General features: G+C 48.7%; 1 protein-coding gene across 1 annotated transcript in view; it reads right to left on the bottom strand.

Moving 5' to 3' along the window:
• Positions 1 to 15,771, bottom strand: part of VSX2 (visual system homeobox 2) — a 24,366-nt gene extending 8,595 nt beyond the window's left edge. Inside the window, exons 1-3 of the mRNA XM_015629636.1 lie at positions 15,333 to 15,771; positions 14,066 to 14,150; positions 11,140 to 11,263 (exon numbers count right to left, since the gene is read on the bottom strand). Coding sequence (XP_015485122.1) covers positions 11,140 to 11,263; positions 14,066 to 14,150; positions 15,333 to 15,771 — 648 coding nt within the window. The remainder of the gene's footprint in view (positions 1 to 11,139; positions 11,264 to 14,065; positions 14,151 to 15,332) is intronic.
• Positions 15,772 to 17,746: the final 1,975 nt, after the last annotated feature.

The raw sequence follows: 17,746 nt of genomic DNA, 5'->3' as shown, positions 1-17,746 counted from the left end.
CACACCGACAGGGACACACCGACAGGGACACACCAACACGGACACACCGACACGGACACACCGACACGGACACACCGACAGGGACACACCGACACGGACACACCGACACAGACACACCGACACGGACACACCGACACGGACACACCGACACGGACACAATGACATGGACACACTGGCATGGACATGCCGACACGGACACACCAACAGGGACACACCGACACTCCAGCACTCTGCCAGGCTGCAGGGAGCAGCTGCACACAGCTGTTGGCCAAGCAGCACCTAAAGCAAGGGGCAAAATGGCAAGACCCCCAGAGTCACACTGAGGCCATCTCCCCAGCACATGGCCAGGCAGGTGAGTATGTTCTTTGTCTGTCACTTCCACACTTGAAGCACTCTGGGAGGTCGAGCCGCAGACCAGACAACACCTCCAGCTGCCCTCCATGTCCAGGGCCCTGTTGTCATCTCAGTACTCAGTTCCTCCTGACAAATACACCTCTCCCTTCCTACCTCCTCCCTCTCCAGCCCAAGACTTAACAATGGCAGTGGTCAAACTTAAAACCTCTTCTGAAAAAACAGTGATATCTTCATCCTCATATCAGACAGCACCTGTGGCCCTGGCTGAGTTCAATCTGAAGGTGTGAACACTGCAAAGGACGGCTTCATATCTTGCTTGGAGCATGTCCCCACCACACCCATGACCACTGGGGCTGTATAAGGGACTGGTATGAGATCATGAGGTCTGACTGTGCCCTGGGGCTTCCTCAAACCCCTCCCTTTTAGCAATCACTACAGAAAAACTTCCTGACTACTGGTGGAGACTGCACCACTTGTGTAAGCCTGGAAACAGTTTATTGCTGTTTTTTCAAATGTAACATCAAAGTTATTGGTACTGTTTATGGTGACATCACTTTCTATGGCTGGTATAAAGTGGTTATGAAGTTAAATGAGAGCAGTAAAGGTTGCACATGGGCTGCATGGCTGATCGCAGGACTCATCATCCCTCTTCTTGCTAAACACTGGGAAAGAGCTTGCTGAACTCACTTTAGAAAGAGCAATTCCTGTACACAGCATAGCAAGAGCCCTTCCTGGTAACAGCTGGAGTTGTGTCTGACCCACTAATAGGTCCAACCAGAGATACAAGCTGAGCTGTGAGACAGCGCTCATCCCTCTTGAGTGAAGCCATAATGATGCATCCAAGCTTGGGTCTCCTCTAAGCTAAAAGCATAACAGGGCACCCATTTGAATACGGGCATAATCGGCACACAGCAAAAATGTACACAATATTACCATGCCATCAGTCCTGCAGGCCAGGCCTGTCTCTGAATCCTGCTCTTGAAAGCACTACATGGGCCAAGAATAACTGTTTGTTGCAATTTATCTGACTTATGCAACCAAAGCTATAAAATCCCACTTGACCAGGAAATATGTCTTAAACTGTGCTCCCTTGGTAAATCTGGGGGTTTCACCTGACCTCATGTGGCAAAAATATTTTTTTTTTCACTTCTTGTAACCTTTCAAAAGCAAAGAGCTTCATTTGCTGCAGGGATCCCATCTTCCCCAAAGAAAAACAAGTGTGCACACGATGTGCAGGGTCAGAACAGTGAGATCAGTGGTTCAGCACACACTCAGTCTGTGCATCACATCTGCACAGCAAATGTATCTCTGAGACACTGACTGCACCATGGCCCACTGTGATTCCAACTGGCCAGAAGCTTAGCTGGCACTGCAGTATTGGCTCCCATATGCTGAGACCTGGCAGATCAACACCCAAATTCCTCTTTTCCTAACATGCTGAGTGAAAAACAAGAAAAATATCAGGGTCATAGATGCATGATAGTCACTGGAAGGCTGACAAGAGTGCAGTCATCATCCTAATCCACACAAACCCAGGGAGACATTTGTCATTGTCACAAATAGTGATAGTGCACATCCATCCTTTAGGTGATCACAATACCTGACTCCATTAACCATATCCTGCCTGAATTATTTCATTTTGCCTTCTTTTCCCCCACTAACACTGCTCTGCAGGTCCTCTAGCACAGAGGAAACCTTAGCACAGAACATCTGTCTGTAATGCACTCCGTAATCATGCAAGGACAACACTGCATTATCACTTTCATGCTAGAGGAGGTGAGTCAGGACAGTCAGAGGATAACTGTCACATCCCCTTCATGATGCCTTTCACTAGGCTCTGAAATCAGAGCATGGGATGCCAGCATTCCTCTGAGGCTGTGGAGCACTCTGGACCTGCCCCCTGCATGCCAGCATCATCTCCATGGTGCCCTGCCCTTCATCAGTAGACATTGAACAAAGGGCAAAGGTGCTCTCTGACCTTCTCCAGAAAAAAACATAGGCACCAGAAGCTGTGGACCAGCAAGAGATGGAGTCTGCAGTACTACTGGTGCCCACTGTTCCCTGAGATAAGACTCAAGCCCACCCCTGCATGCATGGGGGCAGTCTGCAAAGTCCCCAAGGGGTACAGCACATGCTCACTAATGCACTGCACCCTTGAAGCATTGAACCATTAGCTGGAAGATATCTATACAAACATGAAATTTTATAAAACGCTGTAAGATGTAATCAGTTTCCATGCACCACCTTGGGTGGGCCTTCAGCACTCTACTCCTACCACATGTCTGCTCCTAGCTCTATTTGTTCCTCAGCTCTGTGTACCCTGAACCTTCTTTGGTTCACAGCTGAGGGGTTTTCACATGCCATCTTCCAGCTGCAGAAAACTGGTGCTGCAGGCACTGGTTGCTGCTGTGCTGCTGCTGCCTGTAGCAAACACTGCCAGCTCAGGCAGAGCCCAGCTGATGGTGTGACCTGCAGAGCTGGTGACACACAGGTTGTCCAGGAATGCTGCTCCCACCAGGACAGCACATCTGAGCTCACCAGCACAGTCCCAGGTAGCTCTGGCCAGGACCCTCCCTTAGCTGTCACTTAGACACTGAGCCTCGATCTCACTCATGGTCATCATATAAGCTGAAGAAGTTGGTCCAGTCAAATAAGGAATGGCAGGTGTTGTAATGACAGTCATGGGGCATGGCATGTGAAGGGACCCAGAGATATCAGAAAGATGTGATGGACATAAAGCACATTGTCTTGGAATGGACATCCCTGGCACATCTGGCTATGAGCACTGTCTGGCACAGGTACCTATCATGCATGTTCACAGGAGTGGGATGGCTAGATCTTTCCAAGAAGTTTTTTATCAACAACTCTCACAGTTCAGCCCTCCCTCTGGGGGAGCCAAGCAGTGTCTTTAGAAATGAAAGGGTAGCACAGTGAGAAAGTATTTGCCACATGGATCCTGAAGCTGCAGGTGAAGCAGAGCTTCCCAGAGGCATGGGTGGGCAGCCTGTCTGTGCTGGCCTGCCTGAACAACACAGGTACGAGCTAACCCAGCCTGGCAAGGTGCTGCTGCTTATCCACGTTGTAGCAGGTCAGCTACAGCAGCCAGGCATGAGTCAGTCCCTAGGTTACCTCTAGACCACGGAAGGGTCATAACCCCTATGTTTATGAATGTGCAACATGCATGGCATGAGCATTGATATAATTCACAGCAAGGTGACCAGATACAAGCAATTCTTGGCCTGCATTCCCTTGCTACAAGTTTGAAGAGAAAGCTGTAGCTGAAAGCTCCAGTAACAGCGTGGCAGCCATGGGTTCCAGCTCTGCCTTTGCTCAGACATTTGGGAGCCTACCAGTTACCTGCTGAGAGAGAAAGTAGGGAGCAAAGTGTGCTTCTCACACCAGGCAGGTCCTAAACTGAACACCTCTTGCTGCTGCTCCCAGGACAGTAACACCCAGGATAGACAGAAAAGCACCTAATGCTTTTTCACAGCCTCTGATGAAGTGCCCTCTGGAAGGTGTCTTAGTTGTAAGATACTGTAGAAACCGTTTGTTGTCCAGCTCAGTTCCTCTTTTCTGCCCCAGAGAAGGAGCTGCCAGCCTCATGTACGTGGAGACTGAGGTTCTTGGCATGTCTGCTGAGGACTGGACTACTCTACAGTGCCTGGGCAAAACCTGGCTCACACAACATCCACAGTGACGGGCATGAAAAGGAGAGCAGGTTTGTGCTTCCAGAGAAGAATCAGAAGAACTTGTTGAGATTTATCAGGGTAAAAGAAAAACACTACAGAGAGAAATAGATCCATTAAGAAATAAAGGGGAGAGTAAATTAACTGAGTGTCTAAAGCACTTGTGTTATTGAACTGTTAGAAAAATCTCTATTCAAAGTCAGGAAAGGAGGAAAACTTGGTAATAAAGGGTTATTAAAGGAAAACATGAACGCAACTATCAGCTGTTTCCTCTGCCAGGCATCATCTGCCAGGAAAGGAATTAACTACTGAAATTGCTGGGATGACAAATTATTTTTTAAAAATCAGCTGTGAAAAACCACAGTAATATCAGAAGAGCGAAAAGAAAGTTCATCCTTAAGTGAAGAAGTGAATACAAGTGTTCCCAGCACAGGGATTTGGGACAGTACTTCCAGAAGAGCTGAAGTGATCAAGGAACTGCAATGCCTAAGCTAACTCAGAGAAGTGTTAGCCTTAAACAACTGTTTTTAAGAAAATGGGGGGATGAATGCAGAGAAGAGTTGTCACAGCCTGGCATGTACCTGCAGAGCCATTCCTGATTCTCTTGGGCATGATGGGGAAAGCCTTTGCCAAGGCATTCTACAAAAATGGGCTTCAGCATATTTTGTTGCCCACCTGTCTTTCCTCTCACATGGAACTCGTGTGACCCAACACTTGAAGGTGTTGGATCCCTGCTGATAGCATCTCCAAACCACGGAGAGAGCAAGCAGAGTCACTGTAAAGAGCCCTGTTTCCCTCCAAATACTGTGGAGGAGCACATCAGTTTCACCGTCCCTTAAACTGGGACAGAAAGAACAGAGCAGAAGGCAAGAACAGGCAAGTTTGGTTTTATTTGGTTTTCTGTCCCATTTAGAAAATTGGTCAGTGGCTAAAGCAACTCAGGGACTGAACACAGAGGGATAAAGCAGTCGATGGGCAAAGAAAATATTCGTAACTCTCTACCTCCACCTCTGCACTAAAAAGACCTTTTAAAACTGCACCTAACAGCCCCAGCTGTAGCAGGGTAAAATCCCACAAGATAAGGAGGCAATCTTCATGGTCTAGCAACAATCAGGAGAGTCCCCACTTCAGTAAGCTGAAGTGTCATTCCCAGCATCTTCCCTCTTTTCTCCTGCCACATTTTCTTTCTCTGTCCAAAAGCATGTAGTGTAAGACTTTTCAGACAGGATTCCCTTTGGAAAGGCTTGCCTGGGCCCCTGCTCTTGCCCATCACCCAGCCCCTCTGTTTGCAGCTCTGGTAATTAACTTGTAAACGAAGTTCTAGCACATGGGCTGAAAACAGGCCATAGATAAAGGGTAATGAAAACAATCCATTAGAGAAAGGGCCAAATTAAACAACTCTTAATTGAAAAATGGAAATGAATATGAATTTAGATCAACTAAACAAGCATGTTATTGAAGAGGCAGAAAAGTGGATGAACTCCTAACATACCAATTAAAGACATGGAGGCAGAGATGCACCATATGCCATGAGAAAAACTCATAATAAAATTCTCAGTAAGCCACTAAGTTTGATTAGTTTTATTACTCTCACTTGTACACTTCCTACATTTCTAGAAGCATAGGGGAAGTTTATGACACTTATCTGATATCACACAGTCATGGCTTCCCCCAGTGCTCACGAATTATTGGCAAAGGTAGACAGCACTAACTGCCCAGTTCTATTTCATGATTAACTGCTTGCAGGGCTCTTAAAACATACAAATAAAATAAATAAAAAATATAAATTCTGAAATGGTTGGCTCACACAACAGCAACACTTTTGGCTTGTGCTTCACCTTGGTAATCTACCTCCACCAAGCCTAACCACTCTGATAATTTCCTTCCAGCTGCGTGGTCCCCGTGAATGTGCTGTATAGAGATACCAGTAAGAACCCACGGTTCATGGGTTCATGGGTGAACAGCTCATGCTGTTCTTTCTCTGTTCTATGTGGAAGAGTCACCCAAAATTTTAACAAGACTAGACTTGTTAAAATTTTGGGTGCTCACTTCTTAGAGTAACAGTGATAAGCTTAGGAGATCCAGCACCACCACTTTCTGCAGCACTAAGTAATGCTTTGGCAGCCATTCCAGGCACACGTTCAGGAAAGGGCACCGACTGCATGGAGCAATCACAGCATTCCATACTTACACCATGGGACTCAGACTACACCTCAGCACTCTGCAGCAAGCAGGAAAAGCTGGCAGGAAAGGGAGAAGCCAGGGCTGCTAAAGCTGTATAAAACTAATTTTTCCTTCATGCTTTCTATCATGTTTCTTGAGGGGACTCTGTGGGTTCACTCCTGAGCTCACACTCAGTGCAGTTCCTCAAATTATGCTCATCTCTAAACAGAGAACCTTTTTTGCAAAGCTGAAGGCTCTGTCCTTGCAAAATACTCTTGGTACTTGCTTTCCTCTAAACGATTACTCCTCCTGATTCCTCCATAGCTGTTCAACTCCTGAAAGGGCTTCACAGTGATACTGAAATGTGTTAATCTGATAGCTAAACCAATACTTTTTCAATTAGAGATTTAGTTGACCTTGTTTTGTTTTTAGCAAAAATTGGCCTCTTAGCTGCCTGACAAAGCTTGCTGGATGCACAGACAATCCCCACTCCACACACAGCACTGGCCTCTTCTTGGCATTCCTTTTGCTTATGTGAGCAACTTTATTTGTCCCAAAATTTGTCATCCAATAATTACCATACAATCTTTTAACAACAAGAACTGACAATTTTTAGGAGTTTTATTACCTTTTTTAATTGATTATTTCCCTTAAAAGGTGACTGACTCTAATGTCCCTACAATAGCAGTCAGGATCTTATTTTTTTGAAATACTGATTAATCAATTTGTTTGATCAGCAGGAGACATACTTTAAGGACAAACATACACAATCATTTCAATAATCCCCAAATCAAACTGTTACTGAATTTCAATACTGTAACTACTCAGTTTAAAGTTTGGAACTGTTATGTATTAATAAATTCAATAGGGATAACTTATCTAAAATCTACACATTACAGTTAAGAGATTTAAGATAAACAGTGATTTAAGTAATTTGCAGTATTTGTCAGCCTCAGGACATTTTTAATACTTCATAATGTTTATTAAGGATATACTTCCCCACAGGAATCTACTTACCTCTCTCAGATTTTACAGAACAGTCTGGGTTTATTCCAGTACTGGCACTTCAACTCCTATGAATATTCTTTTAAATACATTGATTAATGTGGTCTTTTTCAATTATCTTGCAAAATAGCCACAGTGACATCTGATCTGGCTTGTGCATAGTATCTCACTTTTTTAAAAATTATTTTTCCATGCTGTTCAATGGGAAGATGCTCATTTTCCTCGCAGGAGCAGCCAGCTCAATGTGAGAGTAAGACACACACAGTGTGTGTCTGCCTTGGAAAAAAAAAAACACTTTCATCTTCTCTTTAAACGAAGGGTTTGAATATTTTTTTCCTGGATTCAATGTTCTCTTAAACCAGTAACTTTCTTGGCCTCTGATGGCTATTTGTAGTGTTCTATTGGAGGCTTTACCTGCAAACAGTTCCTATATATCATTCTTTCAATTGCCCTCTTTGAATTTCACTTTCACATCAGATTTCATAGGTGATTTACTTTCTCTTTGACTAATACCTCCTGAGAAATAAATCCATGAATGAAAATAAGGGGTAGATATCAGTCCTAGGTGAGGATCCAATGGGAAACCACATGAAATGCTGTAGAAGTCCACAACATGTGATGCTCACAACAATATTAGAAAACACTTTCATTAGTGACCTACAAGAGGGAAAGAACATTGCTGAAAGCTGAGAGGAGCTGCAAGCTACAGGGAAAATGCACAACTGTAGAGCTCCCTCAGGCAGCTGGAAACTCATGCAAGGAAAAAAAATGCAACAATGTGAAATTATAAATATTATGAAGATGGGAAGTAAAGATTCATTGTAAGCTGTCTCTTCCAAGGGGCATTAAATGATGCTACAAGATTCAAAGCAAGATTTACTGCACTCAGGCCACTCTGATGCAGAAGTTCTTGCTACGGGATATTAAGATATTTATATGTATTCAAAATCCCAGGAGACTGACAAAGTACTCAGTGTCCCTAGATAGCTGCCCTGTGTAGCATCCACCTCCTGCCACTGTCAGAGCTGGTAGGGCTGTAATTATGCTTGCTAGCCAAAGTTAACAAAATTCCATATGAAACCCAGAACGCTGAAGGGAAAATCCTGAGCATAAAATAAAATCTGGCTAAAAGAAGTTTGGAGTGACCGAATTAGATAGATAGAAATAAATAAGAAAGCAAGCAGAGCAGTGCTAATCCAAGGCTGTTTCTGCAAGGGACCACAAGTCCAGCTGAACTGGTGTGAGCACACCCAGCATGCAGCTGTAGGCATGTGGTCCCTTATCTCCAGGAAGGCTGACAGACAGGATGGGCTTCATGTAAGAAAAACCACATGATTAAGAGATGAGCATGTGATTTATGAAGGATGATTTAAGGAAAGATCTTTGCAACTTGCTTAAGCAATGATGAAAACTGAAAGTGACAGCCAGAAGAAGAAATATCTTAGATTTATTTAAAGAGTGCGAACTTTATAACCAGGGGGAAAGAATTAGGCTCATAACAAACAGGTCCAAAGTTGAAAAAGGAATATGAGGTAAAATATCAAGAAATATGATCAAATATTGATTACCAAATCAAAAGTTGGTAATCACTTTGCCATGGCTTGTCACACACAAAAAATAGGGAGAGGGAAATTTCATAGAATGTGTGGTAAGGGACAATCAGTTGCTGACCTGTTGGAAAGAACAGTGGTGCTGAGGACTCCTATGTGAGCCTGATGCTCACCATGGTGAGGTGCTCAACAGATGCTACAGAAATTCTGTTGTTCCTTATTATTTCTCCTTTCATGATCAGCAAAACTGTTATTGACAATCACTTTTTTCTGGAATACACATGCCATTATATTTATACCTGATGTTCAGAACAGCCATACACTGGGGTGCTTCTGCTGTCCAAGTCTAATCTGCTCTCAAGAGCAGAGGGGTCACAGTAAGGAGTCCTCCTAGGTTTAAAAGCTGAAATACAGGAAAAGTGGGCAGCTGTTCATGAGCCAGCTGCAGAATGACAGAGCAGACAAGCCAGCGACAGCTAAGATACTTTACCTGCGATTTCATTTCCAAATCAGCTAAAACATTCAGCACTAGAAGGGTGCTTCAGGTGCTGAAGCCATACAAACTGTGTCAGCTCTCCACCTCACACAAAGAGAATGCTTTCAGCTCTGGCCAGAGAAATGAGAATTCAGAGAATTCAACATACACTGTGCCACTAGATGAACCTCTTCCTTGAAAAGGTCCTTTATGGGAAATCAAAGGATCTTCTTTCCAGCCCAGCACCAAATGGTGACTGTAGGCAACAATAAGCCCCCAGCAGTCTGTCCTCTCTTGACCTGATGTCCTACAGGATCACAAGTGGAGAAGTGACCGTCCATCCATTTCACACTCTCTAAAGGCAAAGCATCAGGGCTTGTTTCTCAGGGCAAAATCCTAATGCATCATATATGATTTCAGATGATGGGCCATTATTTCTGAAGACTGGTGGAAATCCTGTTAGCACACAGGTTATCTACAAGCTGTTAGATCAGCAGGAGCCCTGCCAGGTCAATGGGATAAGAAGCATGAGTTGCTTTTATAAAAATGTCACTTTTGATTGAGCACAAGAATAATGGTGATGAGGAGGGCTCAGGACAGATGAAAAAAAGGCTACACTTTTGTTTTGGAGGATCTTCCTGTCCCTGCACGGGGTCATACCTCAGCAGCTTCCAGCATCAGTGTTATCCTGCTAAGTGCCCTCTGAGCTACTTTCCAAACCCAGAAGGGAGCAGCCTCCTGGGCTATCTCTTCAGCAAAGAAAGAGCAGAAGCTCAAGACGCAGCTTGGTGGGTGCTGGATTAGGGATGATCAGGAGAAGGAACCAGGGAAACCCTCCCAGCACTGCCTGGCACACAGGACAGCATCTCTCGTGGAAACTGCTATGCACCACTCACAGAGGCCAGCCACAGCCACTGTGTGGAGAACCTGGACAGGTTAACTTCCAGCCAGACCAGAACTCCACCTGCTCAGGGCTTGGCCATTACAATCCTGAGCCTTGTGTAGAAACCTGGTGGGAGCAAGCCATGGGGTAAAGTGAGGCAACAGAATCTGCTGGAGCCCACCCTTGTGAACATCATGTTAACTCTGTTCAGTGTGCCTCCCACACTGTAAACAGCAGCTGTTAAGTCTTCTCCAGCTTTCTGGCTGAAATGCATGCCAAAGGCTGGTCCTGGCCCAGCCCTGCAGCTCAAGCTGCTCCTTCCTGCTGAAGGATTCATCACACAGCAGAGATATCCACACCACCTTGTTCTACCGCACCACAGTAGAGCAACAGGATTGACATGCAGTTAAAACCTTAATGTTAAAAGCTGTTAACTTAAAAACATTTAACAGATTAACAAAAAAAAAAAATATTGTTCCCAGAAACTTTCAGGGAAACGTCACTTGAGGAGGCAAATGCAGTCAAAATGCAGACGTGGTACAAACATGACTGGGACTCACCCATCATTCCCACACTGCATCCTACCCACAGCTGTACTAGCTGTACACCATCCCTGTGCATCCTTCTGGGGCCAAAGGACCAGAGATGAGCTCTTTCCCTTCAGTAATGCCCACCCAGACATGGTCTCTGGGAGGCTTTCTTCTTGCTTTTACCAAAACCTTGAAATGCTGTCATTGTTTTTTGCACGCCTGTTCTTCTCCGATTTAGGATTCCCTGTGCTGCACACCTCCCGAATCACTGGTACAACACACCACACACAGCACATGTCGACATACAAACACCAAATACAAATCTGCCAAGAATATCTGATCTGTCTGCCTACCCATCAAAAACAGGAGAGTGGAAAGCCTGGGGAAGTTTATTCAGAAAAATGTCAGCCTTCCCATGCCACTACTTTTTCTTCACAGAGGGATGAACATGGCTGAGAGCAGCACAATAAGGGGGTCCAAGAGATATGGTTACCTGTATCCTGTCTTCTGGCAATTCTGTTTTCATGGCCAACATCTCTCTAGCATATACGTCAGGATAGTGGGCCTCATTGAAGGCCTTTTCCAGCTCCTCCAGTTGATAGGATGTGAAGATTGTCCTGAGGGGAGTAAAACTCTTTGATCAAAACACAAGAAGCAGCAAAGATGATGAAGAGTCAGAGAAATGGACACTGAAAACAGTGAAACCTGGATAACCGGCTAATACATAGCTTTTCCCCACCTCCTGTGTTTCCGTGCATAAAAGGTCAAGTGCCAGGGTGAAAGGAGAACCAGAAAATGCCAGAAGACAGCATTTTTAACAGTTACAAATCACCTTCCCTTTCAGGGACTTGCCTCTGGAGATAGTGCCTCCCCAGCAGCATGCACCCGCAGTGATGGCAGCTGATCTTGGACTCTGCTGCCCCTTGTGAGGATCATCACACTCAGATGAAGCAGATTCTCCTCAGCACCCCATCTGGAGAGGTGCTGAGCCCCTTCCCAGCTGCTAGTCCTTAGCCTTTTCAATCTCCATGATCAAATAATCCTTCACCTTGAGTCTCAGTCTTTGGATGAACTGTCCAAATGTTTTCTCCACCCTAACCCACCACTTTTCACCAGTTTTCATCTTCCCCATGAGAGTCAGGACCCGCTCCCTTCCTCTGCCTTTGCCCTGGCTGCTTCCACTCCCAATATCCCACTAGCTACTTCCTGCCAGTCTGCATTACCCCATCATCCTTTAGAAATCCTCCTGGACCACCCTGGGCAGGCAGCAGCCCAACCCACCTCCACACAGCCAGTTCTCAGTTTGGGACAACCAAATTGAAAAATCAGCAGCTGGAAAGCCGAGACAGATGAAAACCCTTCTCTAGCAGATGGATGAGAAGTCCCGGACCACTTCCACTCCCTGAGGGTTAAAACTCCCACCCCTCAACTCCTCCAGTACAGAAAGCACAATTTTTGATAAAAGCTAGCAATACTGCAGTGGCAAAAAAAAAAAAAAAAAACAAAAAAAGAAATCCCAACAAACAAACAAAATACCCCAAACAAACAAAAACCAAAACAAAAAAGCAAAAGCAAACAAAAAACCTCAACCAAAAAAATGAACCAAAATAAAACAACCCTCAACCCAACAACAAATTTCAGCCCTTGTGCAAAGTAAATGTATAAATTTACCATCAATCTAAGAAACACTTATTTCCCAGAGGGAAAGAGGAAATAGAGTCTTTTTCTAAAATACATCCAGCCCTTCTGTTCCAGAGAGCATAAACGGAAAATATCAGAAATATCCTCTGGTATACAGAATGAAAAGGATTCCATCAGATCAATAATATTACTAACAAAAGCTGCATGCAAATGCAAGGGACCTGCCTGCAATCAGACCCTTCTTTAAATTCACTCTTAAATCCATTCTCTTTTCAAACAGTTTTTCTTCAACTCTGACAAATGTGTGAACTCCAGGGACAGCAGAGGCACACTGAATCACATATTTTCTCTCTGGGACCACAGGAAAAATTACTCCAGTTTTGATCCAGTTTAGATTTCAAGCAGTCCCCTCCATCTTCCTCCGACAGGAGCACAGAAGCCTGTCCAGCCTCACCAGCGGGAGGGTTCTGCTGACATTCAGCTGAAGTTTTCCCTTTTTAGCTCATGCACGAGTAGTCCCTTTTGCAATTCACAATCCACTGCCCCTTTTGGTGCTTCTATCATTCAGCTATTTGCAGGCTACTGGCCAGTCATCTTCCAGCCCTTCCTTGGTACAATTAGAGGTCTTAACTGTTTAGTACAGAATATACAACTACAGCCAAATGCTGCAGGTCTGTTTCTGTCTAGAACTGAAAACAAAACAAATCTGAATTTCATTTCCTATCTTTCATCCAGATCAGGACCTGTACACCAGTCCCAGTTGTATTATCATCCAGCCCTGTCTGGGATGTAAAGAAAATTAGCTCGTACTTACTCCAGAGCACCCAAACTGGGAACATTTGCCTGGGAGGGGGCCCGGGTTTGAAAACGAGCTCTTCTCACCGAGCCTCCTGTTGCACACATAGCAGGATGTCTCCTGGGATAGTCGGTCTCCTTCCACCCGGCATCCTGCTAAGCTTTCACTGGAGCGTCTTTTAATCCACCTTTCCTGCATCGTGGCAGGATTGATTTAATTATTCCTAAATCACCCTCAGTGGATGGTGTTTGGCCTCCCTTTGTCCTGGCGCTCTGGACACAGCAATGCCAGAGCCCAGCACGGGATTTTTTCGTTTCTGTTTTTAATGCACAAACAAACCAACTCCATTTTAACTGTGGGAGAAGTCAGGTAAAGTCTATTATCCTGACCGTGCTTATAGGAAACCAAATCCCAAAGTGGATCTTCGTTTCCTTAAACAGTTTCCCAGCCTTCTTCAGCTTCTTTGCAGGCTGTCTCTGATTCCCAACTATTTAATCTATTGGCAAAATATTTATTTTTATGTAACAAAATATTTAAATTATTTATAGGAATTTTGTCTTGCCGACAGCAAGTATTAAGATTGCTGTATGTGGAGCTGGAAACGGCTTTTATTCTTTCTGACAATTGATAATTTTCCCTTCCAAACACTGATCCGCATTCCACCGCAGCTCATGGGCTGCTCAGGATTGCGACTCGGGATACCTAGATCCGCAGCCACAAAAAATTAAATAAAATTACATCAGTGGTCGAATTCCCCATTCCCTATAGGTACGTCCTCATATCCGATTTATTTTGGACGGGGAGAAAGAATAAAGGGAAGGACCCACTGGAGAAGCCGCATGGGCGCCGGGGCGCTCCGGAGACCGGTGCCGGGAAGAATATTTTGCTCCAGGCCGGAGCAGGTCGTCCCCGCCGGGGCTCGCCGGTGGCCGGTTCCCTGGGGACTGGGGCGAAGGGGCCGGGGTGGCCGCCGCAGTCTTACCTGTGCCGCCTCTTCTTTCGTTTCTTGCTCTGATTTAGGGAGGATTTGGACATTTTTCGGTCGCTGGAGGAGACATCCTCGGAATCTGCGGAAAGACAGGCAGCGGCTGTGGGCCGGGGCTCGCTCCCCGCCAGAGTCCTCCCGGGTAGGGCCCGAGCCGCCGGCTCCGCTCCCTCCGCAGCCTCCGGCCGAAGATTTCGTTGCGATCGCGCCGCGGACGGGGCCCGACGCCGGCCGCTCCCTCCAGCGCGGCCCCAGCGCCGCTCCCGATCCGGTGCGGGCAGCTCGGGGCGATACGCCCCAGCCAAGGAAGGCTCCGGGCCGGGACCGGGCTCTAGCTCTCGCCTCTCTCCACCGGAGTCGTTTGCTGAGGCTGTTGTTGACCCGCTGCTAAAACGCAGAGCCCGGCGAGCTCAACCGAACCGTAGGAAAACGGGAAAGCTGGAGCCCCCACTCCGCGGCCGGGGAACCGCCACCGCCTGCCCCAGCCCGGGGATCCCGGACTGCGCCGCAGAAACACCGGAGCGGGGAGGGAGAAATTGAGGTTTATGGAGCTACCAGCAAAAACATACCCCGGGAGGAGCTGGTGCCCATCCGCGGCCCCCGGCTGCCCAGGGATGCCACGGCCCGCTGGTGTTAAGGGCAGGACGCCGGCGCCTTTGCCCCGAAGGAGCAAGTGGGGGACGGAGCAGGGACCCTGTATTTCGATGCGAGCTCCGGTCCCACTTCTGCCCGCGGCGCCCCGCCACCTGCTCGGGCCCGGCCCCGTGCTGCTTGCCGGCCGTGCTGCGGGCGGGGGCCACGGGCACGGCCCGGGACGGGCGCCGCTGCCGGAGGGAGGCCGGGGATTGTCCCCGGAGCCAGGGTCCGGCGCTCTACTGCCTGCCGCTCTGGGGGACCCGAAGCGGCCGCGGAGCGGGGCCTGCAGGCAGAGTTGTTGGAGGCTGCTGCCGTCTAGGAAAAGGATGCCAAAGACCCCTAATTCTCCGGCAACGACACGGGGTCACGGGGGCCCCTCCGACGGGGCTCTGCGCATCCCTAGGCCGGGCGCCCAGGGCCACACAATCAGACCGCGGCCGCAGCCCCGGACGGGTGGAAAATATGGTCCCGCCCGCCCTTCTCCTCATTCTCGGGATCGAAACGAAATCTCCCTTCCGCCGCCGAGCAGGTGGCCTCCCGCCGGGACAGCGGCTGCGGGCGGCTGCTGGGTGCGGGCGGCGGCGCTGGTGGGGCGCGGCGGGTCCCCGGGGGCCGGGGACGTGCCTACCTGAGCTGGCCGTCTGGCTGCTGTCCAGCTGCCCGGGGGCCCGGGCCAGGGGCTGCAGGTGGACGCTCTGGGGGTCGGAAAGCACCTCTAGGAAGGTGGGCTGGGTGTAAAAGCCGGGGATGCCGCTGGCCCCCAGCAGCCCCATGCCCACGCCGCCCACCCCGGCGGGACTGAGTACGGAGCGGGCCGCCAGCAGGTGCCCGGCGGGCAGAGAGTCCAGGGCGGCCCGAGGGTGCGACGGCGGCTCCTTGTTCAAGCCCAGGATCTCCTGGATGCCGAAGCCGGTGCAGCGGGGAGGGGTGGGCCCGGAGTTGGACTTGACCCCAGCCGCGGGGGGCGGCGGAGGCAGTGGCGGGGCGGCGGGGGCGGCGGCCGCGCCGTCGGGCTTGGGCTTGCCGGGCAGGCTGGGGGCCAGCGCCGCGCCCGCTTTGCCCGTCATGCTGCGGCCAGCGGTCCCTGGTGCCCGCTCCGGGAATGCCTGGGAGCCCCCGGCTCAGGCCCCTTTTATCCGCCCAGCCGGGAGCCCGAGCGGGGTCAGAGCCGCGCAGCCAATCACAGGGGCCAGCCGCGATTAGGGATGCCAAAAAGCCGGCACCGGCGGCGGCGGGGCCGCTGCTCGGCGGGCTGGGGCCGGTGCCCGCCAGCGGACTGGGGCTGCCGCCCACCCCTGCGCAAAGAAGGGCAGGCCCGGCCCCGCAGGCCCCGGCCCCGCTTCGCCTCCAGCCGTGCTGGGGAGGTGGGGTTAGGAAGGGAGGGAGGGAGGGAGGGAGGGATGGAGGCATCCCTGCTTTCATAAACACGCACGGCGTGGGGCACCGGCCCTGGAGGAGAGATGCGCAAGGCTTACGTGTAGGGAAACCACGGGCTCTCTGGCTTTCTTGCTCATCTTGTATTCTGAGATAAATAAGAGGTCAGAAGATAAATTAGGGAACTTGGATGTAAGCTAAGAATTAAAACTGAGCAGCCTTCTTTAAAATACAGAGCTGGAAGCTTTGCACGTTGGAGAAGCATTCTGCTTTATGCCATCAGAGGAGGTGAAACGGTTGCTTGGACTCTTCAGACACCCATGCCCATAAGCACGGTTTCTGAACCACACAGTTGCTTGTTAACTTGCCTTTTATCATCTGTGGGCGAGATACCACACACTTCAACCCTGCCAGCATTATCCCAGCCAAAGACATTAAACTAAGAGAAAGCCTAAGACTTCCCCTGTTTCACTCAACCTGGGGCAAGAGCTCCACCAGAGCACGAACTGCGACAGCAGTCAGCAGTCCTCAGCGTGGCTCCTGCAGTCTGCTCATGGGGCCAGTTAATCAGCAAAACACCAAACTGGAGCTGGGACTGTAGTTCCAGATCAGTGAAAAGTCCATCCTCTGTCTCAGCTTTGAGGAGAAGCAGCTCCCTATTCCTCCTCTTGGTTTTACAGGCCTATGGGGAGGTTCATCAGGCTAAATGGCTCCAGTCTTCCCTTGAAGGAGAACCTGTCCCCAGGGGAAACCTATCCTCCTGGTCTCTGGAAAAGGCTCTCCAGTGCCAGGTGCATGGTGAAACAAGGGCAGGGGAATGCCTCTGAAATCTGTGGTATCTGTCCAGGATGGCCACAAATGTTTTGGACTGCCCTTTGTCCTGCATACTTTGGAAATCCTGGTTTAAGAGTCTTGGCCAGCTAAAGAATTGGGGCTGCTGCAGGTGCTGAAAATGATGCCTTCCCTGAGTAAACCAAGGGCACCTCCACAGTGATGGCAGGATTGCTGAGGCTGTCTCATGTTAGAGCAGCAAGGTAGTCAATATTCCCAGCCATTATTTTACAGAAACCCATGTCTCCACGGAGACCATTTCCATTCCAGAGATGGAAATGGTACCAAGAGGAGAAGGAAGACTGCCAGGGCACTGGGGTGGCCAGCTGCTTTCTGACAGACAGGACACTGGGAGACAATTGTGTTGAGAGTCACTGGAGCAGGCTTCCCCCAGCCCTGGCCCCATCTCACTGTACTTGAGCATAGCAAGCAGTGCAGTTGTGGGACGTAGCCAGACTCAGCCTTGAGTCCAGATCACCAGATCTGGTGATGGGGATGAGGCAGCTCCAAGTTCTGGCCACGAAGTCAAGTCCTCGAGTGGGGGTCCAAATCAGTAGGTGCATGGCCAAGTACAGGCATGTAGCTCAGACAGGAGCCAGGAATGAGACCCTCAGTTTAAAAGCAGCTGCCAAGCAGAGGAGGGAGGAGCCCCTGCTGAGGGTCCCTGCAGGTCTTTCCTAACAATTGCCTGTATCAGTGAGCTGACCTTGAGCAGCCAGCTTTGATCCTAGAGGGTGGGGAGGTTGCACTGTACACCTCGTCAGAGACTTATCAGACAATCCTACCACCTCAAACTTTGGTTGTGTATTGTCTGCATTAGCCAATTCTTGGTTTGAC

This window comes from Parus major, chromosome 5 (genome assembly GCF_001522545.3).
Source record: "Parus major isolate Abel chromosome 5, Parus_major1.1, whole genome shotgun sequence".
NCBI lineage: Eukaryota > Metazoa > Chordata > Aves > Passeriformes > Paridae > Parus > Parus major.
Note: the sequence above shows the minus strand (reverse complement) of the source record. Positions and strands in the feature narration are given on the sequence as shown.